This window comes from Xiphophorus couchianus, chromosome 23 (assembly GCF_001444195.1).
Source record: "Xiphophorus couchianus chromosome 23, X_couchianus-1.0, whole genome shotgun sequence".
Lineage (NCBI taxonomy): Eukaryota > Metazoa > Chordata > Actinopteri > Cyprinodontiformes > Poeciliidae > Xiphophorus > Xiphophorus couchianus.
The window spans coordinates 115198-140000 of NC_040250.1; the positions used below are offsets into that span (position 1 = coordinate 115198).

A 24803-nucleotide genomic window follows, 5' to 3' on the forward strand; every position below is an offset into this window, starting at 1 on the left:
CAGCTCCTCTAACAGATCATTGTTCAGTTACCTTGTTTCTCTTTCTGAATAAATCTAAACCACCTTCAAACATAGCTTGGAAGTTTAATAGTAATCTGCTGAATAACAAAACTTTCTGTCCAGAAGTCCTGGACCTCATTGAAGATATTTCAGTAATAGATCTGTTGCCCTTAAATAAGTGGGAGTGGTTTAAATTTAATGTTAGGACAACAGCAATAAAGGCAGGCAAAAGTGCTTCAAAGCTCAGGAGACAGAAACAATCCCAAATTAATAATTCTCTATGTTCAAAATCAGTTTTGACGTCTGAAGATCTGAGTCAGCCTGATGCTTTAAATCTCAACTAGATGATGTTTTTCTAGATAAAGTAAGGGGGGCTTTCATTGGCTCCAGGGCTCGATGGATTGAAGATGGTGAAAAAAATCTTCATATTTTTTTAATCTTGAGAAGCAGAGACAGTCCAAAAAGAAGATTCAGAAACTAATTATTAATGGCAGCATCACTGAAGACCTGGATTTAATACATGAGACATTTTTATAGGGATCTTTACTGTTCTAAGTATTCAGAATCCAATTGCCAGTATTTTTCTGATGAAATTCAGGAATCTGTTGAAACAATTAATCTTGATTTTAAAGACCTTATGGAAGATGAATTAATAATGGAAGAACTTGATGAAGCAACAAAGAGTAAATCTCCAGGCCTCGATGGGTTAACCACTGAATTTTATACTTTCTTTTGGAAAGATTTACCAAAACTATTATTGAGGCCCTGCTGGATGCATTTCAAACAATAATCTCTCTCCCACCATAAAACGAGGTCTGATTACTCTGATCCCCAAAACAAAGATCCTTTATCACTAAACAAGTGGAGACCCATCACTCTTTTATGTACAGATTATAAAATTTTAGCTCTTGTTTATGCCAATCGCTTAAACAGTGGATTAGGAACAATTATTAATGAATGCCAATCAGCGTTTTTAAAAGAAAGAAATATCCATCATCACACTAGACTGATTTTTGATATGATTGATTATCGTAGCTTTATTGATAGTGACAGTTTTATTTTATTCCTGGATTTCTTTAAGGCATTTGACTCACTGGAACACTGCTTTATAATAAAAACACTAAAATATTTTGGCTTTGGGGAAAAATTTTGTAACATAATTAGTCTATTGTATACTGACATAAGTAGCTCAGTTTCCCTGGGAACGAGTTTGACCCCTAGTTTCTCTATGTCAAGAGGAATCAGGCAGGGCTGCCCAATTTCACCTAAATTATTTATATTAACAACTCAAATGCTACCTTACTAATTATGAACAATTCTAATTTGCACGGTATCAAAATTTTTGATAAGGAATTCAAGATAAGTCAGTTTGCTGATGATACAACAATTTTTCTAAGAGATAAAACTATGGTAGACATTGAGCTAAAATCTATTTTAATCTGGTTCGTCTCAATATTGATAAATGTGAACTTCTGCCGATCCAGTCCAGCTCTGAGAGTCTGCTGCTTCCATTACAGTTAAGTCTGAAGTTAAATATCTGGGAATACTGATTTCAAAAAATACTATTAGAAGAGAGGAGGAAAACATTGGAAGATGCTTGGATGGCATGAAGAGATCCTTGAGTCTTTGGTTCACTAGAGATCTGACTGGTTCTGGACCAACTCTTCTGTCCAAAGCTGAAGGAGTGTCCAAGTTAATTTATCCATGCCATTCTGCTTTTACCTCTGACAAGAATATTAAGAAAGCTAATTCAATAATCTTTCAATTTATCTGGAGGAACAAAACTCACTATTTAAGACGATCTCATCTTATTAAAGATTATGATAAAGGAGGAATTAGAGCCTTGGAGTTTGAGGCTCTGATTGGTTCATTTAGAATAAATTGGCTGAAAAACTATTTGTCTCATTCCAACTCAGTGTGGTTTCATATCCCTAAATCTATATTTAATAAACTCGGTGGCTTGGATTTCTTGCTTAAATGTGATTTTGAATTAACCAAGATTAATATTGCACTGTCTAATTTTCACAAACATTTTAGGAAAATGATATTTACCCACAATTTTACCCCACATGGATCCATAGTGTGGAATAACAGATCAATATTAATAAATAGAAAATCTATTTTTAAAACTAACTGGTATGAAAAAGGTATTTTATTTGTAACTGACTTATTGGATAGTATGGATAGTACTTAATGGTGTTTTGTTAAATCATAGAGATTTTACCAACAAATTTGATCTGAACTGTACTTGTAATGAATATCTAAAAGTATGTAAAGCTATTCCTGTAGCTCTGATCCATCTCATCCAAAACACCTTCAGATATTCAAATGTTATTTCATCTTTACCCAAACTGAAAACTGGAGAATATAGTGAGACTGATAGAAACAATAATGTTCTGCTTGTGACGGCCTTCAAATCTAAATTATTTAATGATTACAATAATAATATCTTGATAACAACCAATCTGTCTGTTATAAAGAATTTGTTCTCCAAGTATGTAAAATGGCCGATTTCACCAAAGGTTAAAGAAACTCACTTCAAAATCTCACAATTTTTACCCAGTGGCTGAATTTTTGCACAAAAGATTTAAATTTGATTCAACATGTTATATCTTTAGTGAATGTCCAGAAGAATCATTAATCATCTTTTTTTTCTGTCCTTTTTCTTTTAAACTATGGAGAGACAATAAAAACTGGTTGTCCCTTAAAACTGAAGCCATCCCAGAGATAACCATCACCCACATATTATACTATGTTGATGGTTTGATAGTCAAATATCTGACATGGTAAATATTGTCTTCTTGCTTGTTAAATATTATATAAGCTGCTGTAAATGCAGAGGTTTTACACCTTGTTTGGATGTTTTTCTTAACCAGTTTAAACTGTATTATACCTCATTGAAACATTTGAAATCTGTTTCTGCAAAAAAGTAACTGCCAGTATCTCTACTTTTCTTTTGTTTTAAAATCTTGCTCTATTATTATTCATTTGCCTGTTTATGTGCTTGTCTTTAGTCTTAGCTCCATGTTTTTGTTTATTTTTTCTACCTATGTTGCAATGTTCTTATACCTCAACGAGTCTTTGTATACTGTTTGTTTAATAATAAAAAACTAAAAATAAAAAAAATCAATGAAGAAATCCTACAACCGCTAAAATCTGACACTTCTCTGTTTTCGTTTCCATCTGCTGAAGAAGGAAGTTGCTCTCAGTGTCTTCAGAGGTTTTTGTGTCGTTTCCTTCAGTGGTTCTTGGTGCAGCGCCCCCACAGGCCAGGAGGGGAACAGGTTGGTTTGACTCAACCACAGCAGCTGGAGGTGGAGCAGATGATGGAGTTCTGGTTCCAGTAGAACCGGGTCGACCGGACCATCAGGAGGAAAACAATCTGAACTCATATTCTGCAGTGATGACAGGAAGATGATCTGATCCACTTCCTGTCAGGTTGGACCTAAAGGAAGAACATTCCGGTGGATCTGATCAGAGTTTGGAACCAGGAGGAGACATAAAGGTTTCTCAAGGCCTTCATCTCCTCCTCCTCTTCCTCAGGAATGTCTTCCTCCTCTTCAGTCAGCAGAGCCGTTGTCTTCATCTCCTCCTCCTCCTCCTGGTTGAGGAGTTAACCAGCCGCCCCCCTCCCCTGTGAATGGGGGGTCTGAGTGCTCCTCTTTGTGCTCCAGCTGATCACTGAAGTGTGATGTCAGCAGGACTCCGCCCGCTCCGATTGTCCAGGATTCTGGTTTTATTGGATAAGTGGAGCGGCTTCCTTTGTGCCTTTGAGCCTGAGGTGGCCCGTTGGGCTCTTAATCACCGTCCTGAGCTGTTCGGGGGGGTGGGGCCCATTCAGACCGAGCTGTTGATCTCCAGCTCAGGAAGGTAAACAAACGCCAAATAAAAGGTGGACCTTAGAGCCGAGTCGGCGCCGTGCGGTTCTGGAGTCCAGAGAGGTTCTGATTCCCATCCACTAACTGGACCCACTGACTGATCCTAGTTACTGAACACCTTAACTGGTTCTAGATGGGATTCTTTATGAAGTTTCTAAAGGCTGGTCGGACCGCAGCATCAGAACCAGAACCATATGGGTTCTGTTTGGAAAGTTACACAGAGAAACAATTTACAATAATTTTGTTATTTAATCTGACTCAAGAGACAAAATAGAAATTATATTTTCACTGTGCTAGTTGTTCATTTATAAATGTCACAATTTCAAATCAAACTAAGTATTTAGTGCCAAACAAAATATTTAGTTTACAAACTAAATATTTAACTAGTAAACTAAATACATAGTTTATAAACAATGTATTTAGTTTATAAACTAAATATAAATATATATATATACGCTTTACTAAGCTTATATATATATAATTTCAGAATCACAATGAATGAGATGTTTTTGAAGAAAATCAGCAGCAGAATGTCTCGGGTTCGAAGATTAGGAGAACCTTCACTTTTAATGGAGCTGTGACATCACTGTGACATCACTGTGACATCACTGTGATACCTTCTGGAAGCAGGAAGTTTATTATTTTCCATCTAATACTAAATTATTCTTGTCTTTGATCAGAAATCAGATGACAAACGAAGATGCCCGCCTCTATGCTCCCACAGAATGCAACCTGAGCCCGGTTCTACCAGAACCAGCTGAACAGAACCTTGCTTCACGGCTCGGTCCAGTAGAACCCAGACAGAAGCTCCAGAACCAGCTGTGATTCTGAAGAAAATAAACAAAATAAATCCTGAAAACAGCTCAGAAGTTCTGATCCGTCTGTTAAGACTCATCAGAACCAAAATTCCTCATGTGACCTTTGACCCCTACAAGACTCAAAGCAATTCTCCATGGGATCCTGGAGCTGGAATTGGACCGTCCGGGACCAATTGGACCGGAACAAGCAGAACTTCCCCAGTCTGCTGGTTTAAAGGACAACTTGATGCCAGCCAATCAGGAGGCAGCATCCTGTTGCCATGGTAACAAACATGCGAACACAGCTTCTGCAGGATGTTGGCGTGTGTGTGTGTGTGTGTGAAGCAGGTTTTTATGTCTACAGTCTGTGGCTGAGCGACGATTCTTGGTGCTTCTGGGTTACGAATGAATCTTCGGAGGGTTAGGGGTCCATTTAGGGCGATGCTGCGGAAAATCCCCAGAAAACACAAAAACACGACTGTGTGTGCTCACTGTTTTTATGCTGCTGTGATTGTGAGGACCAGCAGGCCCAGTGTAAAGGTTCTGGTTCTGACCCAGTCAACAGGATGTCCCCATGTCCCTCCTGTCCAGGTTTAGAGTGTCTCTGTCTCTCTGCAGATGTCTCCTTCTTAATGTGCGTATGGAGCAACAATCAGCCCCATCTGTCCCAGTTTACCCCCCCCAGTAAATCTCCACAGTTAGACCCCCCGCCCCCGTCAGCGGGTGGGGACTGAAAGCCAATCAAAAAGCTATAGAAGAGTCCTTTGCTGCAGGGACACAATCGGGGCCCGGGGCCCCTTCACCCCCCCGTTACTCCCCCCTCAGTGGCTGCTGGGTCCTGACGGCCGGTGAGACGGGGACAGATGGGAGGAATAATCAGCGCTGTGTTTGTCCCAGAGTCCTGTCTGACAGGCTGAAGACGTCCTGTCCCTGCAGACGTCTCACTCCGAGGACACCGTGGGGACGTCCAGCTGCTCATCACACAGCTAAGCTCACTGGTATTCATCAGAACCCGGTCTGGATTTGACTAGGCCGCTCCACAACATCAGTCCTCCATCAAACTTTAGTCGTTCAACATGAAGAAGTCAAACTGGGTTCTGTTCCCCGTCCTGCTGCAGTTCCAGCAGATGAGATGGCAGGAGCGATCTGGACTTTACTGGCTGGAAGGAGGGAGAACCAGAACCAAAGACCCGCGGGTCTGAACAGAACCGTGGTCTGAGCCCAACAAGCTGCAGGAGTTTAGAAACTCAGCGCTGAGGAGCTTTAACCCTCCCATCGGACCGGACCGGACCGGGTCCAGTGAGTCTCTAGAGATGCAGATTCTTTAAATCACAGGTGTCAAACTCCAGTCCTCCAGTCGCTGTCCTGCAGTTTTTAGATGAGCCACAGGTACAAAACACTGGAATGAAACGGCTTAATTAGCTCCTCCTTGTGTAGATCAGGTCTCCAGAGCCTTAATGACCTAATTATTCTGTTCAGGTGGTGCAGCAGAGGCTCATCTAAACGTTGCAGGACACCGGCTCTTGAGGACTGGAGTTTGACACCCCTGCTTTAAATCTACTGGATCCGGTCCCTGCAGGTCGGGCCGGCCCGGGGCACGGAGGAGGATTAGAGGAAGGAAAACCTCTGGATGTTTAGGTCAAAGGTCAAATCCAACCAGAGCTCCAGGTCAGAGTTTAAAGGTTGATTTTAAATCAGACTGATGAAAACATGGCGGTTCATGACGCTGATCGCTGTGATGATGCTGAACCTCTGAGGCATCAGAGGAGCAGGATCCTGCTGAGATTAGATCAGATTAGATCAGATTAGATCAGATTACACACAGCTGGACTCTAGTCATTAAAGGGGCTGAATACTTTTGCACACCACACTTGTCATTTTTGTCCATCCATCCATCCATCCATTTTCTGTTCACCCTTGTCCCTAATGGGGTCGGGAGGGTTGCTGGTGCCCAACTCCAGCTACGTTCCGGGCGAGAGGCGGGGTACACCCTGGACAGGTCGCCAGTCTGTCGCAGGGCCTTGTCATTTTTGTATTTGTTAAAAATGTTTTAAATCACATGAAATTAAAATTTTTACATTTTTCAATCGTTTTCTACTTTGAGTTAGTGTCTCAAGCCCAGCTTTTATTTTGATAGTCCACTTCCCATTATCATCAATTGGATTAGCATATTAGCTAAACATTTAGCTAACTAATTACAGTTAGCATAAATACCCAAAAGTCTGCTGCCACCTGGAGCAGTAACCATGGCAACGGTGCTTGTTGCTACCTGTATAAATATTTAGAATAATGTATATTTGATTTAACCTTACAAGAAAGATAAGATTAAGATTAACAGCAACATGGAATGTGAGGGAAGTGACCCGAAGACGAAGCGCAGCAAAAACAAACAAAATAAATGGACAATTGTTGGCCTGCGACCACAAAGGCAGAGAGGAGACAAACAACCAGAAGGAGGGCGGACTAACAAAAAAAAAAATCTAACGGCCCCTTTTCCACCGGCTCTATTTCGGAGTGACCGCGTTTCCACCGGCCGGCTCGGCTCTGTAGCACGGTGCCGCCCCCTGGTGGTGGGGGTTGTAGCGCTCCGCCTCCAGGCGCCATGTGATGTGCTTCGTTACGCGACCTAACGCCAGATGTTGTTTTTCTGGGACAAAAGAAGAAGAGAGAGCTGAGCTATTGTTTTATAGCCAATTGTGATTTTTCTGGGACTTCAAGAAAATGCGCGGTGGGAGGAAAACTGTGATGTGGTGAGGAAGAGGAGGAGGAGGAAGAGGAGGAGGACAGCTGATCTCCACCTTGCAGGGAGGAAAGCAGGTGGTTCAGACGGTGCAGGTGAGCTAACCATGATTTTTGTATTAAACTTCTATAAAACTTGTAATAGTGCCGAATATACATGAGCTAATGTTAGCCAGGGTGTTGCAAATAACGTAATAGTGTCAGAATTCATTCCCAATGTGTTTTCAGATGTTGGTGAACTGCAGACCATCGCGGTTCTTCCTGCAGCCTCTGAGTTGGAGGATCTCATCAGTGTCCGTCTTCCTGACCGCCGGTCGGTTTTTACCTTATGTTTGTCCTGAAAACTTGTATCCTTTTGTGAGACTCTTTCATCCTTTAACTTTCCATCCTTAACACTGAAGACCGTTCCTTTACCATAACTCTGTGGCATAAAATTGTTTCAGTTTCATTTGACTCTGATGTGGGGCTACCAACAATGCTCCGCCTTGGATCCGTCTGGATAGCAAAAGGCTCATTCTCCTTTCCCAGTAGAACCTGTTTTGGAGCTAAAGCTCTGGCACAATTAAATGCAATGAGTCCAGCATTGCAACTCATAAGAGGAGGTCATTTATCCTCAATGTCCGGCTTATGATTCCATTTCTTTGCCATTTCATTTGTAGGTACGTTGTCATGATTAAATGGGATGAAATCCTTTGTGTAAGAGGACAGAAGCTCAATGTGAAAATCTGATTTATTACCTCTCACACGTAGCCCTGCTACTCTCTGACCTTTGACCGTTGTTTGAACTCCCAGCATTGTGGTTAATTTCAGATTAACTGGTTGAGGGTCTGCTTGTAATTTGGTCCAATAAAACCTAAACTAACTGTCTTTAGCTGGACTCTCGGCAGCAGAAACCCACACAGGAACAATCATGGAGGTGCTTCCTGACTGACCCACCTCTGTGCCACTCAGAGCTGTGGCTGCTGTAGAATCACTTTCTGTGATGTGTGTGGAGCTCTCAGGTATTTCACTTGCCTTGTGATGGTCATTGTGCAGACAGGTGGGGTGTCACATGTGTGGCGATGACGAGTCTTTGGCATTGTGGTCCACCTTTAGTAGCACAGCTTGTTTTCCTTCACAAATGAACGTTTGTCATCTGATGACATTTCCATAAAGCTTGGGCACTTTGACAACTGATGCCTTTCATCTTTACAGAACATACAGGTGACCTTTAACCTTGTGACCTTTAAAGTTGTTTCATGTGCATGTACTGTAGCATGTGTTGTTAAGACTTGAGCCGTAGATTTGTTTGGTTTAATTATCTTTGTGTATCTATTTTCTGAAGAAGAGCTGCATGAATGGAGGGCATATGAAGCAGTCACAGGATTGCCTGCTATTTCCGCCTCAAGTGCCATAAACTCAGCAAAATCCTTGACGGAGGGAAAATCTTTACATTCCATGAGAGCAACTGTGACTTGGCGATTCCACCGTGTTGCAAGTCATTCTGGAACCTTTTGCAGCAACTTCTGGTTTTCCTCACAGTCACTAAAAATCTCCAAGCCCTTTCCCTGTGGTGTTGCTTGGAGACAGGTGGTGAGAAAATCAGAAAATGCTCGTAAACCTTCTGCATCCTTTGAATGAATTCTTGGCCATTTTGACAGTTTGTCTCTAAATGCCTTCTGAACAATGAAAGGCTGACCATAGTGCTGGTCAAGTCTCTTCATTGCATCTCTGTATGCATCTTCATCACTGCAATAAAATACGCCCTCAAGACATTTAAGAGCAGGACCAGTGATGTATCTTTTTAGTAGATGCAGTTTATCAGATATACTGTTGCAGTCCAGCAGTGAGACGAATGAAGCCTTCCATTCGATGTAGGTGATGGGATCTCCATGTTCACAGGCGCTGGGATTCTGCTTACAGCTATGCTATCTTGGATAGCTTTAGCCAGCTGATATATCTGTGAGAAACGAGGGAGCAGCAACTTGAGGGTGTGATTGTTGTAGTGGATTGTTTGCAGGAAGTGATGCACATTGTTGCCAGAGTGGTTGGACCGTTGTATCACTACAGCAGATGCTCATGCTGCTTTGGTATACATTAATATCTTAAACAATGTGTTCACTGTTGATCACATCCCCTTTGAGGTGTAGATTAGATTTGATCATGTACCCACAACTGTAAAAGTGAACAGTATTCAAAATCAGACACGTATAGCCTGGTCTTCTTTATCTACTGAACAAATAGTCTGTTACTTTGCCCAACTGATCAATTGTTATCTACCATTAACTTATCAAGAGAGGCAGCTGCTTGTACAGACTGTAACTGCTCTAATATTGAACATAGAACCAATGTAACTGGATTATATTCTGACATCATTGAAGCGCTACTGGGAGCTAGCCTGCCTTTTAATAAAAGTAATGTAAAGATTAAAGGTTGGAACATGTGTGTCTAAATTCCAGAGTGAAGCGCGAGTAGCTTCCACTTCTTGGCCTCTAGCAGGTAAACCAAGGCAGGGCCCTATATTTGAACATAAAAAGTTGTCTAATGCAAAATACAAATATGCATTATGCTTCATTAGACAGAATGAGCAAACCATGAGGGCTGATTCCTTGGCAAAAAATCTTTTAGGTAAGGATACAAAAACCTTTTGGAAAGAGGTTAAAACTATCAATAACAGTAAATCCTCCCTCCCTTTCACTGTCGATGGTGTTTCTGGGGTGAAGATGATTGTGAATTTTTGGCAACACCACTACAGCAAGTTATTCACCTACAGTGTACACCTACAGTGAACCCTTCCAGGTTGACAAGGTTAGTACTGTAGAAACTATCAAAACACACCAGGTCTATCAAGCAATTAAAGAACTGTCTGTAAATAAATCTATAGTTATGGATCTTATTTCAGCTGAACATCTCAAATTTGCCAGTCCAAGGGTCATCCCTCTTCTTGCCTTGTGTTTCACTGGTTTTATTCCTGAATCCTTGATGAATTTTCTTCTACTTTCTGTGATTAAAAACAAAGCTGATAAAATTGGCAGCTCTGATAATTATAGACCTATTGCGACTGGAGACTGAACCAGAGTTTGGTCTGTACATTAACATACATGTTAATAATAAGGGACTGAATGTGGTTTTTTACTTGCTTTCTCTTTTCCAGTCAGCAGAAGAATGAACCGGTTTTTTCTCCATTTTCTTCTGGATCTGATAAAAGCTCCTTTCTTTCGTAGATTGAGTCTAATTTAGCTTGTAGGTCAGGAGGTTATTTTTGTCAGCATCAGTCGACATTTGTTTAACACATAATAGGTTTAACTCTTTAACCAATCTTACTTCTTCCAGGCCGTTGTTTCTTTTGAGGGTTTTGCTAAAAGAGATAGAATAAGCCCGTATCTTATATTTTAGGTATTCCCATTTTTTGTGTAGGTTATTATTGAATCTTTTTCACTAGTTTTTTGATTTCCCTGCAATACATCTCATATTTTAAGAGATTTGCGTTGAATTTCCAATACCCTCCATGTCTCAAACTGTAATTAATAGGAGTAATTAATAAATTAATGGCAAGGCAAGTTTATTTATATAGCACTTTAAAACAGTACCACTGACCAAAGTGCTGTACAATCACAAGATTAAACAAATAAAAATCAAAATTAAAACACATCAAAACCAACAATGCAGTGACATAAAACACTCTATATAATACATAAACATACCCAGATAAATACAGAAAAGCAGCATCTCAAACCGAATCAAAGGCCAACCGAAAAAGGTAAGTCTTAAGAGCAGATTTAAAAATTGCTAAAGAGGGGGCCTGTTTTACCAACATAGGTAAAGAATTCCAAAGTTTGGGAGCTGCAACAGCAAACGCCCTGTCTCCTCTCTGCCTCCTGGAAGTCCTCGGCACCTCCAGGTTCATTTGGCTCGCTAATCTAAGAGCTCGAGGAGGACAGTGTATATGTAGCAGCTCAGAGAGATAGGAGGGAGCAAGGCCATTTAAAGATTTAAATACAAATAAAAGAATCTTAAAATGCACTCTGAAATGTACCGGCAGCCAGTGCAGAGAATATAAAATCGGGGTAACATGTTCTCTCTTCCGCGATCCAGTTAAGAGCCGAGCAGCCGCATTCTGGACCAGCTGAAGACGGGACAAAGAAGACTGGCTGACACCCACATATAAGGAGTTACAGTAATCCAGTCGTGTTGTGATAAAAGCATGGATTCATATTTCAAAATAATCCACTGGTACAATATTCCTAATCTTAGCAAGCCGCCTCAAATGGAAAAAGCTCGTTTTCACAACGGCACTGATTTGTTTATCCAACTTAAAATTTGCGTCCATTACAAAGCCCAAATTTGTAACAAATGGCTTTACGTAATGTGATAGCGGACCCAAATCCACAGGAGTGGACTTGCAGGTAGTACCAGGGTCAAAAATAATAACTTCCGTCTTTCTTTCATTAAAATTCAAAAAATTCAGAGCCATCCAAGTTTTTATGTCATCAAGGCACTCCATTAAAATTGGTACTGTATTGACTCCCTTACGATTGAGGGGCACATAAATTTGTGTATCATCCGCATAGCAATGAAAAGCAATATTATGTTTCCTAAATATTGACCCAAGGGGAAGCAAATATAAAGAAAACAAAAGAGGTCCAAGTATCGAGCCCTGCGGTACTCCACACAATAAAGGAGCAGACGATGATCTAAAATCATCTATGTCAACACAGAAAGACCTATCCGTCAAATACGACCTAAGCCACACTAAGACTGTGCCTTTGAGACCTACATAATGCTCTAAACGGGAAAGTAAAACATCATGGTCCACCGTGTCAAAGGCTGCAGTCAAATCTAAAAGAACTAAAATCACTGGATCTCCAGCATCAGTAGCCAAAAGGATATCATTAAACACCCTCAACAATGCAGATTCGGTGCTGTATAAAGTTTTAAAACCGGACTGAAAATCCTCAAGAATATTATTTACATCGAGATAGGCCTTTAATTGATTATAAACAACTTTCTCTAAAATTTTAGACATAAATGGAAGCTTTGAAATAGGCCTAAAATTAGATAACAGAAAAGGGTCTAAGCCAGGTTTTTTGATCAGCGGTTGAACTAATGCCTGTTTAAAAGGTTTTGGAACCACACCAGTGATCAGGCTACTATTTATAATAGCCGTAATAGAAATCCCTAAAACAGGAAGAACCTCTTTAAAAAGTCGTGGGGGTAAAATGTCAGCTGCAGAACCTGAGGCCTTAAGATGACCTACAGTCTCATGTATTAAAGACAAAGTAACAGGTTCAAACTGAGACAAAGCAGTGGAGCATTTGACAGCAACTGAAGGGTCAGAAGCTGAACACATAATATTGGCCCTAACACCAGCCACTTTGTCCTCGAAAAAAACGCGAAATTTCTCACATACCTCCAGAGATGGCTCAAAGCCCGTATAATGCGGAACATTCAAAACGCTATCAACAATATAAAATAATAAGCGAGGCTTGTGACGATTAAGTAAAATTATATTTGACAAGTGCTCCCGTTTGGTGTCTTTCACTATTAGCTGATATCGATGCCAGGAATCCTTCAACAGCTGGAACGACACCTATAACTTGTCTTTTTTCCACTTTCGCTCAAATTTTCTGCATTCATGTCGAGCAGCACGAGTTCTATCATTGAGCCATGGTTCCATTTTAGTCCTCCATTTCCTGGGTTTCATTGGAGCCACTTCATCTAGAGCCGATTGACATGTAGAATAGAGCCAAGCGGTAAGGGTCTCCACATCATTAAATGATGGCATAGAAATTTTTGATTCAAATAACTCAGAAAAACGAATAGCCGTTTGCTGGCTTATTACGCGATGGCACCGTGCAGAAACACAGGGTTTTACAAAGTTACTAGGCATATCAATATTGAACAACACCGGTTTATGATCTGAAAACACAGCATCACCAACCATCAAGTGGGAAATTGACAACCCAAAAGATAGAACAAGGTCTAATACATGACCACCTTCATGTGTGGGCTCAAATACCCACTGAGTGAAATTAAAAGAATCAATCAAATTTAAAAAATCTTTTACCATCTGTTTGTCCGGGCAGCAAACATGAATATTAAAATCTCCAACAATAAGAACTTGATCATATAGAGGCAAAACATATGCCAACAGTTCAGAAAAATCATTCAAAAAGTCCTTATTATATCCAGGGGGTCTGTAAATAACAGCACACAGCATTGGGTACGAGCGACCTAACTCAAACATACTCAATTCAAAGCTGGAGTTAGGGGAGGAGAAAGACGCGGGCAGCGGCTTACATTTGTATACATTCCGGAAAAAGGTTGCTATTCCTCCTCCACGACCAGACTTTCGGGGACAATTCAAGTAAACACAGTCTGGCGGTAAAAGTTCAGAGAATACAGTGGACTCCCCAACACTCAGCCAAGTCTCTGTTACACACAGGAAGTCCAGTCGATTTGAAGTGAAGAAGTCCTTAAGAATATAAGTTTTATTTGAAAGTGATCTGGCATTTACCAAGCCGATCCTGACAGGGGCCGGTCGGTTCTGGTCTTTAGCGCTGTAAACACCCCGACGTAGAGCCTGGAGGTTCGTCGAGTTCACTCCCTGCTGTCTAGAGCGTCTCTGAATACGGTAGCGGGGCCGTTGCTGAAAAACCCGTCCTTCTGAGCCAGCCAGCGGCACCAACCAGGTATAAGCAGAATCCAGAGGGGACCAAAAAAGATTCGTTCCAGTTGTGGCAGTCCGTGATAAGCTGAACTTCAACCTCACCAGCCTACCGCTGCGTCTCCCCCGGACGCGATGGCGTTTTCTCCGGAAAGGTGTGGCCAGTATGCAGAGGAGGTAATCCGGTACTCCCATGAAAACCGGAGGCAAAGTTTTCGGATTTCCATAAAGAAATTTCGTCTCTGCTGAGGATCGAAGATCCAAAAGAGTTCGGCGGTCATAGATCAGTAGAGCGCTGGTATAAAAACTTTGGCAAACAAGCGCTAATACAAACATTAACACACATAGGTAAGGTAAGGACAGACGGCCTGCCGTACACACTGGCGCCATCTTGTCTCGTCACCCTGCTGCAGTGATCTGTGAGAGGAGTTGGAGACATATTACAGTCTGATGTTAGTGTGAGAATATCATCTGTTCCTAACCAAAAATCTATTCTAGATCTGCTTGAAGCGTCTGATTTAAACCAAGAAAAATGTTTTATTTTAATATGTTTGTCTCTCCATAAGTCAATAAGACCCAAACTGGCACAGAAATCAGACACTCTGGTTTGGATGGACATTAGTGAATTTGTTTGGGTATCAAGAGCTTCGTCCATAACCAGATTCCAATCCCACCCAATAAAACATATTTAGGAGTGTAGGAGCCATTTCTACATTTTCAGTTAAATCTTAGAATTTAGATTATTTAGTCTCAACAAAAATTCTAATTATAAATCAACTAGAAAATAAGCAAAAAATAAAAATAATTTGTTATTTAAAATAAGTTCTTTGGTTAGTAATTCACTTAATTAGTTAATTAATTTCAGTTTGGGACGTTTGGGACCTGTTTATAATGTTTCACAGTATAAACAGGTAGATTTTAATGGCTCATTATGCAGGTGGCGGTCAGATGGTTTTACCAGCCTGTGACTTGTTTTCTCTGAACAGTGGAATAAAACCAAGAACTGCAGTTTGACTGTTTTGATCTTTTGGCTGCGTAAGCCACAATCCACGGTGCATCAGTGACTATTTGAGTTAAATTCACCCTTTGCTTTGATCACCTTTAAGTCTTAAGTTTTTTGGTCTTTGAAATTGAGTTTTGGACAAATAGTCACGACAAGTATTAAATCTGTGTTTAAGTTGTTCGATATTTACTTCAATAACTGTAAGAAGCTCTTTATTTTTGGAAATGTTACAGTAACCATAAATATTATCTAGGATTATTAATGAGTCCTCAATATGTAATACGGAAAGAGACCAATGGCCTCACCGTCATGTTTTGTATGAATTATTTTCCCTGGAAAGTTATTCAGTAATAAACCTGCTGGTTTTTATGAACCATGTGGATAAATGATCTGATCCCCACATTATTTTTGACCAAAATGTTTCATCAGTCAGTTGAATGAGTTTCTAAAGAAGAATAAAATGTGGATTCTTAAACATAAACGTTGCCTTCCTTTTAACATTTTCTCTCAGGCCCCTTACATTTAGCGACAAAAACTTGAGATTAGATTTTAAAGACATAAAATGAAAACAAAAGAAAAGATCAGTTTTAAACACACAAACCTTATTATTGAAAGTTTTAAGACAGAATGAACTAAAGACAAGAACCTGGGAAGTCTAAGAATCCCCTTTACAGAAATCAACCTGCCTTCATTTAGCCTTCACTAAACTTAAATCTGCTCCTTTTTCATTTGAGCGAAGACAGAAATAACCTCAGGAGCGCAGACAAGAGTTTTACTCTGACAAGCTTGGAGAGATAACTCCATATTAAAAGGAAAAACAGAGCTGACTTTTTAAACCCTGTAATAATAATGAGGATGTAATAAACAGAGAATAATCTGTAGTCTCAGAAGGGACTACAGATTATCTCTCAGAAAGGAGATGAAGCTTTGATCACCTTGCCGTCGATCACTGCCATGTGACCTCTGTGAAAGGTCACCTGACCCTGGGATCTGGCTTTGGTAATCTTGGGCCACAGTTCTTCTCTTGCCAGCCGGTCTTCCTTAATAAAATCTGGAGCAAATGCAGACCTTGTTCTTTGCACACCTCTGAATCCTTTACTTTCCAGACTGGGTCTCGATGGCGCCTCCTAGTGGCGCCTCCTGGTGAACTGCAGGATGACCTGACCTTTTCTTCCCAATCGGTGGATTGTATCGTTACATCTCCTGCCTGCTCCTGATGTTCTGTCTTTTCTCTGAGGTTTTCTCCTTCTTGCTTTCCGACAGCTTCAGGTTCTTGTATCTTTCAGCCTCCAGGAGTTTTTCTTTCAAAGCTGCGTTTTCTTTATTCATTGCAGCGAACGTCTGCTGAAGGTTTTCCACTGCAGATTTACATTTAGGACGCAGAGTGTGTTCTGCTCCACTTGGAGAGTAATGCGGGCAAACATGTCAGAATTTTCTTTTAGCTGTTTTCCAAAGTCATCAGCCTGATATCCACTTTTACTGGCTGCTAAAACGGCAGCTAAGGAGACCTCAGTCTCACTGGCTTGTTTTTAGCAGGTGGGAGTTTGGTTGGAGTTGCATTCAGTTGCGGTTTTTGTACCGGAAGCAGTTTTTGACGTCTCCATCAGTGTTTCAGCAGCAGCAGCGTAGTTATGCATGTTTAGCTTAGCAGCACCCCACATGGATCCGTTGTGTGGAATAACAGATCAATATTAATAAATAGAAAATCTATTTTTAAAACTAACTGGTATGAAAAAGGTATTTTATTTGTAACTGACTTATTGGATAGTATGGATAGTACTTAATGGTGTTTTGTTAAATTATAGAGATTTTACCAATAAATTTGATCTGAACTGTACTTGTAATGAATATCTAAAAGTATGTAAAGCTATTCCTGTAGCTCTGATCCATCTCATCCAAAACACCTTCAGATATTCAAATGTTATTTCATCTTTACCCAAACTGAAAACTGGAGAATATAGTGAGACTGATAGAAACAATAATGTTCTGCTTGTGACGGCCTTCAAATCTAAATTATTTAATGATTACAATAATAATATCTTGATAACAACCAATCTGTCTGTTATAAAGAATTTGTTCTCCAAGTATGTAAAATGGCCGATTTCACCAAAGGTTAAAGAAACTCACTTCAAAATCTCACAATTTTTACCCAGTGGCTGAATTTTTGCACAAAAGATTTAAATTTGATTCAACATGTTATATCTTTAGTGAATGTCCAGAAGAATCATTAATCATCTTTTTTTTCTGTCCTTTTTCTTTTAAACTATGGAGAGACAATAAAAACTGGTTGTCCCTTAAAACTGAAGCCATCCCAGAGATAACCATCACCCACATATTATACTATGTTGATGGTTTGATAGTCAAATATCTGACATGGTAAATATTGTCTTCTTGCTTGTTAAATATTATATAAGCTGCTGTAAATGCAGAGGTTTTACACCTTGTTTGGATGTTTTTCTTAACCAATTTAAATTGTATTATACCTCATTGAAACATTTGAAATCTGTTTCTGCAAAAAAGTAACTGCCAGTATCTCTACTTTTCTTTTGTTTTAAAATCTTGCTCTATTATTATTCATTTGCCTGTTTATGTGCTTGTCTTTAGTCTTAGCTCCATGTTTTTGTTTATTTTTTCTACCTATGTTGCAATGTTCTTATACCTCAACGAGTCTTTGTATACTGTTTGTTTAATTAAAAAAATGTTAAGCTTAGCAGCGTTAGCATTCTTCAGACTAGGGAAATCTTTCTCATTATCGGCCAACATCTTTTATAAAACTCTTATTTTTTCTCCTTACTTTAGAGCGTGGATGTTCGGTCCACCTTGAGGATGAAGTGATGAGTAAAGGGCCAGTTTCTGTAGCTGGTTGAGGGCTGAACGGATGGAGGTCAGAAGTGGGCCCACATCGCCATCTTGCCGGAAGTCTCCGGGGCCGAAGCAGGTCTCGACGTCGGGGTGAACTCCCTCACTTGCCGGTGTGAACATGAGCCGCGGCGGCACTGAGGAGGTCAAAGGTCAATTTAACAGCTTCGCAGACTTTGTGCGAACTACCGCTGCTCCACTCACTCTCTGCGTCTCTCAGTGGCGCCCCCTTCTGACCGGAGGACTGCTGTCAACCACACACAACATACACACACTAGCTCCTCATCCAAGTAGAGACAGCAGGCTCCAAACGTGGCACCGGCAGCTATCTCGGCACTTCCGGTGACAGCTGCCGTAAGCTGCCACGGGCTGCCGTGACCTGCTACCGGCACCTGGGGCGGTACCACGGCCCAGCAGCAGGGGGTGCCGGACCAGCCAGCGACCTGCAGCAACGGGCCTCCACGACCTGCTGCAGCTTATTAACGGCAACTTCTTGCTTCTTTGACGTATGCCACGGCTTTTGTGTCAGACTTGTGTGTCCTCTTAATTGATGCGTTTCCTCACAATAAGCAAATACACTCTGGTCTATTTTGGCTACAGTCACAAATGTCGATTTAAAATTTCTAATATATACACATTTAAAGAGCCTCAGTGAAAACGTGTTTATATATTCTTAACTCTGTGGGGGAAAATTAATTGAAAATCAATTTATTTACTGCAGAAGTGTATTTCCATCAGCAAGGACAGAAATTAGAGCGCTATCACGTTATAACGTTATATCGTACATGATAATTGTGGTGTGTCTGAATACAGTGCATTAAGGGTTAATGCTTTACGCAGGTTACGTTACAGAAAGTACAGTAGACCAATAGGATTGTGTGTGGGGGATCACGGGGTTGGACGTGTTACGTCTGGGAAGGCTGTTCAGTAAAGTGGATAATAACGTCAAGACACAGTTGGTCCGCGCTGAATTATTCTCCTTAAACAGGAGATACGACATGGTGTCAGAAGTGCTGTGTTTATGACGGGAAAGTAAAATTGAAACAGAACTCGGCCCACGGCGACAGAGACGGAGGGAGAGACATTGGTGGACGTTATGACAGAACAACGTGAGGAAAACGTTAACGTGCAGCAAAGGGAAGTGAGCATGGCGGCTAGCGCACCCACTGCTACATTTAACATCCAGCCACCGGAGCCCTTCGATTTCGGCAAACCGCTCGAATGGACAAAATGGATCCGGAGGTTCGAGAGATTTCGGCAAGCAAGCAACTTGGCCTCGAACTCTGAGGAGAATCAGGTTAACACTCTGATATATTGTATGGGGGATGAAGCCGACGATGTATTGAGAGGGCTAAAGCTGAGTGATGCTGACAAGGAAGAGTATGACAAAGTAAAAAAAGGATTCGAGGATTTTTTTGTTGTGAAAAAGAACATTGTGTTTGAACGCGAATGCTTCAATATGCGAAAACAAGAGCCAAATGAGACTGTCGAAGCATTTGTCACTGCCCTGCATGCTCTAGCAGAGCACTGTCAATACGGGGACTTGCATGATGAACTCATACGAGATAGGATTGTAGTGGGGCTTGCAGACACCAGACTTTCCGAACGACTGCAGATGGAGGGAAATTTGACTTTGCAAAAAGCCATAGATATGGCCAGACAGTCGGAAGAAGTAAAAAAGCAACAGAGCACACTTAGGAGTGATGCTAGCAGTGTGATGCAGATGGAGGGTAGCTCCATAGACGGACTGATAAAGAAGGGACAGAAATATTCAAACCTGAAAAACAGTGGTGCACGTGCACGCCAACACACGCAAGGCAGAGACAAAGACATGCAGCGCAGCGCTCAGTGTTTCAAATGTGGAGGTCCTTCTCACGCCAGAGCGGAATGCCCCGCCAACGACGCAAAATGCCGGGGCTGCGGAAAAAAAGGCCACTACCAGCGCGTCTGTAGAAACAAGGCTGTAGTAGCGTGCATTGAGGAAGAAGAGAGGAAAAGTTTCTTCCTGGGTTCTGTGACATCCAAAACCAATAAGTGGGAGGTGGATGTGGAGATAAAAGGGAAACTGCTGAAGTTCAAACTTCACACTGGCGCAGATATAACTGCCATTTCTGAAAGTGACCTGAAAGACTTGTACCCTGGGGCACAAAGGCCTGTTCTCCATGAGCCAGAGAAACCCTTGCTGGGTCCAGGAAAGATACAGCTGGAGGTAGTAGGCTATACAAAAATGCAGCTGACTTACAAAGCCAAGCAGACGGAGGAGAAGGTTTATGTGGTCAAAAACCTGGGCACACCTTTGCTCGGGTTACCAGCCATTATTGCCTTGGGCATACTTATTCGAGTCGACAGTGTCACTATGGACTCTTTAAAAACAACCTACCCAAAACTTTGCAAGGGCCTAGGCGACATTCAACGACCTTACCATATCAAGCTCAAGCCAAATGCTATACCATTCTCTTTAAAGACACCACGGAGAATCCCTCTGCCTCTGATGGAAAAGGTGAAGGAGGAGCTCCAGCGGATGGAAGAGATGGGGGTCATCAGGCGCGTTGAAGAGCCTACAGATTGGTGCGCTGGCATCGTCGTCGTCCCAAAGAAGAACAGCCAGCGACTACGCCTGTGTGTGGACTTCACAGGCTTGAACCAGTATGTGTGCCGCGAGAAGTACGTCCTGCCATCAGTCGATCAGAGTCTAGGGATGCTAGCTGGAGCCAGAGTCTTCAGTAAACTAGACGCGAACATGGGTTTCTGGCAGATTCCCTTAGCAGAGGAGTCAGCGAAACTCACAACTTTTATAACACCTTTCGGACGGTACCATTTCCAGCGTCTTCCGTTTGGGATCAACTCTGCGCCCGAGCACTTCCAGCGTGTTATGGCAGAGGTCATAGACGGACTGGACGGGGTAGTCTGCCACATCGATGACCTGCTGGTGTGTGGAAAAGACCAAGATCAGCACGACGTTCGTCTACATGCCCTGCTGAAAAAGCTCGAGCAAGCAGGGGTAACTTTGAACACAGACAAGTGCGAGCTCTCCAGGAGTGAGGTGGTCTTCCTCGGGCACGTCATCACCACGTCAGGTATCAGGCCCGATCCGGAGAAGATAAAGGCTATCAGGGACATGAAAGAGCCTATGAACGTGAGCGAGTTGAGGAGCTTCCTAGGAATGGTAAACCAGGTGGGAAAATTCATACCCCAGCTGGCAGAGAAAGACAAAGCTCTCCGTGACCTCCTCTCAAAGAAAAACTGCTGGCTGTGGGGTGTGGACCAGGCGGCGGCTTTCAGGGCGCTGAAAGAGACACTAACCTCTCCACCAGTCCTGGCCATGTATGACACGAGCAGGGACACCAAAGTATCGGCAGACGCTGCATCGTATGGACTGGGGGGCGTACTCCTCCAGAAATGGGACAGTGAGTGGAGGCCAGTAGCTTACGCATCCCGCTCACTTTCACCCACCGAGCAACGCTACGCGCAAGTCGAAAAGGAGGCCCTGGGTCTAACCTGGGCATGTGAGCGCTTCCGGGACTTCCTGTTAGGAAAGCACTTCTGCCTAGAGACTGACCATAAACCACTCCTTTGCTTACTGGGCGCACAAGCACTCGACCTGTTGCCACCAAGGATACAGCGTTTTCGAATGAGGCTCATGCGCTACTCCTATGACATTGTGCATGTTCCGGGGAAGTCACTCTGGACTGCCGACACATTGTCACGGTCACCGGTACAGAAACAAATGACCGCAAATGACACTGAACTGATGGAGAGCACGAACATTTACGTGGACTGCATTGTCAACAATTTACCTGTCAGTCCCACGTTTATGGACACACTCAAGGCACAGCTGGAGGCTGACAGTGTATGCTCTCGCATCATGAAAATGTGTGCAGACGGATGGCCAGAGCACGCAAAGCAGGAACCGCTCCTAAAACACTTTTGGCCCGAGCAGGCCACACTCACAGTACAAGATGGACTGTTGCTGAAGGACACGCGTCTGGTCATTCCAGCAGCAATGCGGAATGACGTGCTGGACAGGCTGCACGAGGGCCATCAAGGGGTCGTGAAGTGTAAAGCACATGCCCGTCAGACCGTGTGGTGGCCTGGGCTCGGACAACAAATCATGGAGATGGTGCTCAGATGTAGAACGTGTCTGCAAGAGCGCCGCAATCACAGTGAGCCACTCATGCCGTCAGACTGCCCTGAGTGCCCGTGGCAAAAGCTGGGGGCTGACCTCTTTGAGCTGGGGAGGAAAACCTATCTTCTTGTTGTTGATTACCTCTCCAGATATGTCGAACTTGCCCTGCTGACACACACAAAATGCAAGGATGTTATTAACCATCTAAAGTCAATGTTTGCCAGGCACGGTATCCCAGAGAGTCTCATGTCTGACAATGGGCCTCAATTTTCCGGCCAGGCTTTCGCTTCCTTCGCCACAGCATATGGGTTCAAACACCTTACCAGTAGCCCCAAATTCCCACGTAGCAATGGCGAGGCTGAGCGAGCTGTACAGACCATGAAAAGTCTTCTGAAGAAGGCAACCGACCCGTACATGGCTCTTCTTGCATACAGAGCCACTCCTCTTCAGAACGGATACAGCCCGGCACAGTTGCTCATGGGTCGACGTCTCCGCACCACGGTGCCGACACATCCCTCTGAGCTACAACCTGCGCTGCCTGATTGCAGCTCGCTGTTTCAGAAAGAAAGGGAGAAGAGGATGTCAGATGCTACAAACTTCAACAGGCGTCATCGTGCAAAGCCACTCAGTAGCCTGTCACCAGGTCAGGAGGTGTGGATAACTGACACAAAAACATCAGGGACAGTGATCCAGAGTCACACCTCGCCGAGATCATACCTTGTGGATGCGCCACTTGGGGTGGTAAGACGAAACCGCCTGCATCTTATACCACTCCAGTCTCCAGCACAAGACGAGGGTGGACAGCAGCAACAGGAGCCACTGCCGGTCCTAGAGCAGGATCATGCACCACCTGCTTTGGGGTTTCCTGTGCCCTCTCCGGGGGTTTCTACTCCCAGAAACAGGTCTGGGAGAGTGATTAAACAGCCCACTAGACTGAACTTATAAAAATAAAAGAAAGAGAGATTTTGTTAATGTTCATGAGGTGCTGAAAAGGTTGTTTTACAATGTACCAGTTACAGGGGAAATATGTACTACAGAAAATAAGTTTGAAAATGTTGTATTTGGAAACATTATTTAAGAAGTTAAGAAAGTAATAGAGTACCAGAAGTATGTGTTTAACAGGATTCGTTTTAACCCTGCTTTCTTCCACAGGTTTAGATGGACTTTTAAAAAAGAAAGGGGGAGATGTGGTGTGTCTGAATACAGTGCATTAAGGGTTAATGCTTTACGCAGGTTACGTTACAGAAAGTACAGTAGACCAATAGGATTGTGTGTGGGGGATCACGGGGTTGGACGTGTTACGTCTGGGAAGGCTGTTCAGTAAAGTGGATAATAACGTCAAGACACAGTTGGTCCGCGCTGAATTATTCTCCTTAAACAGGAGATACGACAATAATGTATTGCATAAACATACTACTCATATTGTGCGAACTTTTATGGATTTTGTGTTTTCCTTTTATTTGCACACACACAGGTTGTGTGTGACTGTCCAGTCATTCAGACTGAAGCTGATGAATTACTGTTTGGGATTGCGGAGAAGAAAAACTAAACTCGCTACAATCTGCTTCACTTGGTTCCGTCCATAAGGTTTGCTAGGTGTGGCCCGGAGAATGTAACTCTGTCTGATCCATTTGTATGACTTGTAACATTTCATGATTTTCGGCATTAAAAATCAGTTTTTACACTTAACAGATCTAATTGATTAAGAGTTTGTACACTTGGTTAAGTGTAAAACCAAGTGTACTCGTCCCAAACTCAGGTTTTGGTCGCGACCCAGAAACTTATGTGGCATGTTGGTGCAGTTTCACCTTTAAGGTGAGTGGTGGGCGGAACCAGGTGTGTATGACCTTCGTGGCGCGGACTTCCTGTCCCTCAAGCGGGGAGTAATTGTTTCAGGATCGCGTGTGGTCAGGCACGCGTCGTGGGCGTGGGGTTCTTCACCGAGATCCTGAGTTGTTCGGGACTTGGCGGTGGATTGTTGGTGGCTTCCCCCTCTCTCCTCCTGCCGCTTCCTGGACCTGAACCTGAACTGGATCAGAACCGGTTTCAGCCCGTGGTGGTTGCCGGTGCCACGATTGGAGCCCTGCGGCCTGATCGCATGTAGTGGAGGCGCTTTCCGCAACAACATCATCAGGCTTGGAGTTAAATATTAATAACTGGAGCAGTTGCGTCGCTCTGGGTTTTTGAACAGGAGGGGGTTATGGCAGGCCGTCAGAACATAAAAACAGTGATCACTTCAAGATATGTGAAGGTAAGTTTGGACTCAACCACATTCTGATCATCCTAAATAATTTAAGATTTCTGCTTTTACATTCTGATCAGGAGGAAATAAACATATTACATGCATGGTTCAAAATTTCTTTAGAGGTTTCTGAAATAACGTTCCTGATCACTAAGACTTGTCAAAATAAAATTTTTAGATATCTGAATAAAAAACTCCATGTAAACAAACAGGAACTTCATGAAGGTGAAAACTGCTGCAGAAATCTACAAAGAATTTCCTTTTTATTCTCTGCAAGACACAAACATTGCACTTAAAAATGGTTTTGAAAAGAAAACTGCGGTCACTAACAAGCTCAAAATGAAACATCTTTTTAATTAAAATTTTCAAATGCTACATAAATCTGTGACGTTTTGGCCGAATAATTGTTCCTCTTATCTGTGACGTCACTCTGACTAGTCAGAATATTAATTCAAGATATTTGAACTAGAAATGCAATCTAGATTTTAAAAAAAGTTCTAGATATTGCTAATT

At 42.4% G+C, this 24803-nt stretch overlaps 1 protein-coding gene across 3 annotated transcripts in view; it reads left to right on the forward strand.

Annotated features, from left to right (window-relative positions):
- The first annotated feature begins 23908 nt into the window (after positions 1 to 23908).
- tbc1d2 (TBC1 domain family, member 2) overlaps positions 23909 to 24803 on the forward strand; it is a 17386-nt gene continuing 16491 nt past the window's right edge. For 2 of the 3 annotated variants that reach the window (XM_028008627.1, XM_028008628.1), the window contains exon 1: positions 23910 to 24299. Coding sequence is in view for 1 of the 3 variants with exons in the window: in XM_028008626.1 (XP_027864427.1) it covers positions 24249 to 24299 (51 nt within the window). In the remaining 2 variants the exon portion in view is untranslated. Of the gene's footprint in view, positions 24300 to 24803 lie in introns of all 3 variants that reach the window. The other variant, XM_028008626.1, reaches the window with a different exon arrangement.